Genomic DNA, 6,286 nt, shown 5'->3' on the forward strand with positions numbered 1-6,286 from the left:
GGCCACAAATTCCTACCTTTAATGAAAAGATATCCTGACATTTTTTTTTTTTTGAAACTAAATATCCTGACATTTAGGACAGAACAAAAGGAAAGGAAATTATGGAATAATTGAAGCCGATGGGCTAGCGCTGTCAGTAGTTTGAGGCCCAACTAAAGCCTAGGACAGAAAAAATGGGCTTTCCTTTTGTGGTTGGTACAGATTTCTTTAATTTGCTCCCCGACCCAGTTATCGTTTGTTCACATGAGCTCTTGTGTGGGCTCGGCCCCGACAGATTTATGGGCAGAGATGAGAGAGCCTAGGATTTTGGTGTTAGATCCATGAGGTAAAATGGTATATATATCAATATATGGGTAGTTAATGTATCTGGTTCGGTTTTTGAATGGCAAAATTGAGATCCGAATTGGTTCGGTTAAATTGAACTCTTTCGACTTGATTCATTATGATGGTCAGTAGAGGTGAGAAATCAACCTGTTAGATAGTTTATGGATAACTATTAAGATCCGTTGCTTTTGATTTCAACATAATATGTTGGTGAGATTGCTAATGGTGATGATGGTGCAATGGGAAATTAACTAAATGGTCTTAATGGTTAACCATTAACAATCCAATGAGTTGTTTTGCCACGGCATCCCTACCTTAGGGTTTGAGACTACTATGTTTTAAAAGCCATCATTGGTGCCTAGGAGATTGTATTGGACAACTTACTATATCCAATGTACATTAAAGGAAGAACTTGAGACAAACTTTCAAATTTTGTCCAAGCTGAAGGTAAAAGATGAATCAGTGAGAAACTTTATCTCTTCAAATCTTATTAAAATCGATGGAACCTAGTGGCCACATATGTGCCTCCTCCTTTTAGCTTCAACTTGAACAAAATTTAAAAGTTGACATTCATTTATTCGCTCATCATATATGAAATCTAATGAATTATCCAATTCAATAATTCTAAAACAAACGTGGCCATAGTGTATATTAGCAGCATTGAGTTAGGAAAAATAGTATATCAATAACTACTTAAGTGAATAGTAACTCAACCCTTCCTCGTTCCAAAGTATACAAATTTGTGTAGCTAATCAAGTTCCCCATCACTTTGTCTCATTACGTTATATAGAGGAGAGCAACTTATACATGTCACTGTTTTATTGAAATCAAAAGTTATGATAACGGTGAACTCGTTTTATATAAATCATTCTCGGGAAGAAAAATCATCATTCTGTTAGATATGGCGCTTGGTATATTCTCTGTTTTGGCCAGTGGAATATATGAATGAAAGGTGGGAAGTCTCTCTAGAACTACCACCACCACGCGTATCAACCGAACCAAAGGAAGCAGCCAAATCCACTCCCACCTCCCTTTCTTTCCACCAAGAAAATTTAAAAAAGAAAATAATTATTATATCCAATTAAAAAAATGCACACTCCTCAGTTGCATACTGTTCCTCTCCCTCACCAAATTCCATGGATGCCAAGAATCCACCTGAATAATTCCCTCTGGATTATCCACCCTTTCTCTTCCTCCTCCTCCTCGCCCTCTCAGCCGCCGCCACCTCTCTTCACCTAAGACATGACTCCTTCCTACTGCTTATCTTCTGCAAGAACCACCTCCACACCAAAAGCATTCCTCCACAATTCCCACCTCTACCTCCCAAAGCACCGCTCCATTTTCCTCCCAACAGAACCCCACTTTCCCAAGAAAGTCACAAACTCTCTCAGCTCCCAAACACCATTACCCAAGTCTTTTCTCCCCACTTTGAGGCTCAACACCTCCAAACTCACACACCCTTTTGCTAGTTTATCCTCTTTCGCCGATGCCGAAGGTGAAAACGAAGAACAAAACCAAGATGTCAAAGCCGCACAACATCACGAAATAGCAGAAACAGGGGAACGAACCAAGTCGCCGGGAATGGCCCAGGCCTTCCACATATCTTCCAGCACCGCCTCCGCCATTTCCATCTGCATAGCGTTTGCGGCTCTGAGCCTTCCGTTTTTCATGAAGTCTCTGGGGCAAGGCCTGGCCGTTAAGACCAAGATGCTGTCTTATGTTACTCTGCTTTTCGGGTTTTACATGGCGTGGAACATCGGAGCCAACGACGTGGCCAATGCCATGGGGACTTCGGTGGGCTCGGGAGCGCTGTCGCTGCGGCAGGCAGTGCTGACGGCGGCGGTTTTGGAATTCTCAGGGGCGTTTCTAATGGGGACTCACGTGACGAGCACAATGCAAAAGGGGATCCTTGTTGCTAATGTGTTTCAGGGGAAGGATACTCTGCTTTTTGCTGGGTTGCTAGCTTCTCTTGCTGCTGCTGGTACTTGGTTGCAGGTGTACTTCTGTTCTTCCTTTGTTTTCGTTTTATAGATTAATTCCATATATCCTAATTGATTGCGTGACATTTTATTGGAATTTCAATTCAGCATCCAAAAGTGCATGGTAATGCAAATTAAGGCTAATGCCTCTATATGACAGTTCGTATTGCCTCAAGTTTCAATTTAGTTTGAACCTCGCTATACTTTTAATTCGTGTCAATTTACCCCCGACGTTAGTTTGAATTACTGCAAATGTATAAGTTTACGATTCTTCTGAATTTGTTTGTCACAACTCGATTATCATAATTTCAAATAATTATTAATTCACTAAGTAAAAACATTTTGTGGACGTATATGCCCCAAAAATTTACTCACATGCATTGCATCATTGCATGAGAAGAAACTCAATATTTGAAATAAAATAAATAGAACCACATAGTCGACTGATAAGTTGTGCTATTCTAACAAAATTGATAGTTAAGGGAACATCGGCGTAAAAATTTAGAGGGCTCAAAAAATTGGAAGTTCAAAGGGTAAAGTGAACGAGGTCTACAACTTAAGGGAGTTGCTAAATTTTCCCTAATAGAGTATTAGTACTTTTGAAGTTAGCATCATAGCATGTTGTTGTCTTCATTGTTTTCAAAATTCCTCCTTTTGGTTTCCCAACTTATGGGATTCAATTACTAAAAATTCCCATGCGACAAAAGGGGAGATAGTAACAAGAAGCTTTTGCGGACTTGGTACAAATCTTATAGCCTCTGGGGAGACATGAAATTCAAATAATTAGTATTCATAAGTTTATAAGTTGATATGAAATGATTTATTATTCGTTTCATAAGGTTTTATGTGGTACATTGCCATGTTCTTTCTTCCATCCATGAGTAATTGTTTTCTGCTAGTCAGGTTGCATCATATTATGGCTGGCCGGTCTCGACAACGCACTGTATAGTTGGATCCATGGTCGGATTCGGGCTTGTCTATGGCGGTCCAGATGCTGTCTTCTGGAGTTCGTTGGCGAGGGTGACTTCGTCGTGGGTGATCTCTCCGTTCATGGGAGCACTGGTGTCTTTTCTTGTGTACAAATGCATTCGTAGGGTATGTTCTACTTCCTTGGAGATGCAACTGTCAAATGATCCTCTGCCTTTTATCATATATGGGTATGCCGTTGGCTTATGAATTCTGATACCATATCAGAAATTGAGCTCACCAATATTTGTTGCACTTGTAACCTTTAATCCATCTTATTGTAGTCCGACTCTGCAGGACGTCTTGTTTTATGAAGGACACAATGCAATGAGAAATCGTCACTTCTACTCAGTTTTCTTCAACTTTGATCTCGTCTATTGACATGATTGATTGTTTTAGGGCTTAGAATCGTCACTTAGGGCTTATAACCTGGTTTTATGTTTGAATTTTGATACACTTCTTAGTTCTTACTTCTTACCACCCTTCTTCTTCTCTATTCCGTTCAGTATGTGTACAGCGCTCCAAATCCTGGACAAGCCGCAGCTGCAGCAGCACCAATTGCTGTACTAGTCGGTGTAACCGGAATCTCATTCGCAGTCTTTCCTCTCGGGAAAAGCTTGCCTTTGGCTCTGGCCAAGGCTCTAGCCTGTGGAGTTGCAGGTGCAGTCCTCGTGTACAGAATTATCCACAGGCAGCTAGGTCATCTCCTCGTCAAGGCCATGTCATCGGAAGCAGAGCAAACGGAGGGTACCATCCAGCAAAAAAACATCGGATTTCTCACTGATATTTCAGGTCCAACCGGTACACAGTTGGAAATAGTATATGGGGTTTTCGGATACATGCAAGTCCTCTCAGCATGCTTCATGTCATTTGCTCACGGCGGGAATGATGTCTCCAACGCAATAGGTCCTTTGGCTGGTGCATTATCTATTCTTCATGGCGGCACTAGTGGAGCGGAGATTGTTATTCCAACTGATGTTCTAGCATGGGGAGGGTTTGGAATTGTAGCAGGTATCACAATGTGGGGGTATAGGGTGATAGCAACCATTGGGAAGAAGATTACAGAACTGACACCTACAAGAGGATTTGCGGCTGAGTTTGCAGGAGCCTCGGTGGTTCTGTTTGCATCAAAGCTGGGACTGCCCATCTCCGCCACACATACTCTGGTGGGTGCAGTCATGGGGGTGGGATTTGCAAGGGGGCTCAATAGTGTTAGAGCAGAAACTGTGAGGGAAATTGTGACTTCTTGGGTTGTGACAATTCCTGCTGGTGCTTTCTTTTCGGTTTTATACACATGGATCTTTACCAAGCTTTTATCTTATATTTTGTGAGACTACATTTGAAGATTGAAGTGATGAAACCTGATGTAAGTTATTAATTAAGAAAACAATCACTTTTTTTCTGAATTTGATTTGTCGAACTAATGTTCTCAAAAGCCTTATTCTACTCGAATTTCCTTCATTGGGCATTTCTTTGGAGAACTGCTAAATAAATGTATGTTATTTTGTGGCAGAATCCACCTATACTAAAGCTCTTATGACAGAAGTGATCTTCTATTTCCAGGGAAAAATCAGTATTTTGGCAAATCTGACACTGGAAAGTTGTTCAAAGAAACTGCTATAATTATCGTACACGAGCAAGGTATAAAATATCGATGATATCAAAAATATCGGTAGTTCAAAAACACGAAAATTTCGATGGAAATATCGGGATATTATCGATATCCATAAAAATTGAATAAAAACCACGGAAATTATAAGAAAAACTTGGAAATTTTTATTGAAACTTTGTAGGATGTTTATTTAGTCAATTATCTATTAGTTTATCATAAAAAAATTGGAAGGAAATGCATTGCATGATGAATTTAATTGATTTAAGTTGATTATATAGCGAGCTGACAAACTTTGTGAGTGTCGAAAATATGTAGTAATTAATGAAAGAAGTTTAAACACACCATAATCATTTATATATAATGAATTAATACAATATTTTACACTTCATACATTACATGATAAAATACATGAGTGACTTAGTACCACATATAGTTCCTATCAAGGTCTAAAATATCGATGATATCAGAAATATCAGTAGTCCAAAAATACGGAAATTTCGATAAAAATATCGGGATAATATCGATATTTTATACCTTGTACACGAGTGATCCGATCTAGAAAATAGAATAAATTGCTGGAAAAACGGTACATTACTTATTACGGTGTATAAAATTTTCAATACATCTCTCTCAGAATTTTAATGGAACTGACGACATAATTGGCAGTAGCAATACAATCACGCACCAGAATCCGAACACCAGGTTAACAGCATACAGAAAGTCACGGAGAAAGCTCTTGCACAGAAGTGAGACTTGCTCCCAATTTATTCCTCTACATGAGCTTGTCCTCGGGAGTGGGGGAACGAAAGGCTTCTTTCCTCTGAAATTTTTTCTCCGTTTGCATTTTGACCATCTTTCTTTGGAGCCATAATATTCTTTAGCGGAGCAAACAGAATCATCTGTGTCGGAACCTCCTGAATCCACGGTGATCTTCGCATCCGGAGCCTCCTCTTTGCGTTCAGCAGCTTCTTCGGCCATCAATTTCTTTTGGTGTTTTTTCTTAATTTTGTGTGCTGTCGTAGATGGTATCATATAATACTTCTGACCAACCAACAGACTCTCCTCTGGCCTTAAAAGGGCCTCCTGCGGATTTTTTAACACTTCTGGGCGGGCGACACACATATCAGGATACTTTTCCATCAACTGAGATGCAGGAACTACATTCTGGTACAGCTCCTCTCGACCGCCTGCATGAACTATCCTCAGAAATACATCCTTCGAGCACCATCTCAAGTCTAATGATATGGAAGCAGCATCTACTTCCTTTACTTCGGATCTGTCATCCACGAAAGGTGCTGTCAACTGCTTGTTTCGTTAAGATCGACTATCAGGATTCCGAGCTAGGCCTAACAACTGGATGCACGGCTTCAGCATAGCCTCAGTTAGCAGTAGCCTGATCGAAACC

At 40.1% G+C, this 6,286-nt stretch overlaps 1 protein-coding gene across 1 annotated transcript; it reads left to right on the plus strand.

Annotated features, from left to right (window-relative positions):
* Positions 1–1,228: 1,228 nt before the first annotated feature.
* On the plus strand, positions 1,229–4,675 carry LOC103403064 (inorganic phosphate transporter 2-1, chloroplastic). The gene is made up of 3 exons (XM_008341882.4): positions 1,229–2,319; positions 3,207–3,398; positions 3,776–4,675. Exons 1-3 carry the CDS (start codon positions 1,567–1,569, stop codon positions 4,598–4,600), a joined length of 1,770 nt encoding a protein of 589 aa, XP_008340104.1. The 5' UTR covers positions 1,229–1,566; the 3' UTR covers positions 4,601–4,675.
* The last annotated feature ends 1,611 nt before the right edge of the window (positions 4,676–6,286 follow it).

The sequence above is a fragment of the Malus domestica genome, chromosome 16 (genome assembly GCF_042453785.1).
Source record: "Malus domestica chromosome 16, GDT2T_hap1".
NCBI lineage: Eukaryota > Viridiplantae > Streptophyta > Magnoliopsida > Rosales > Rosaceae > Malus > Malus domestica.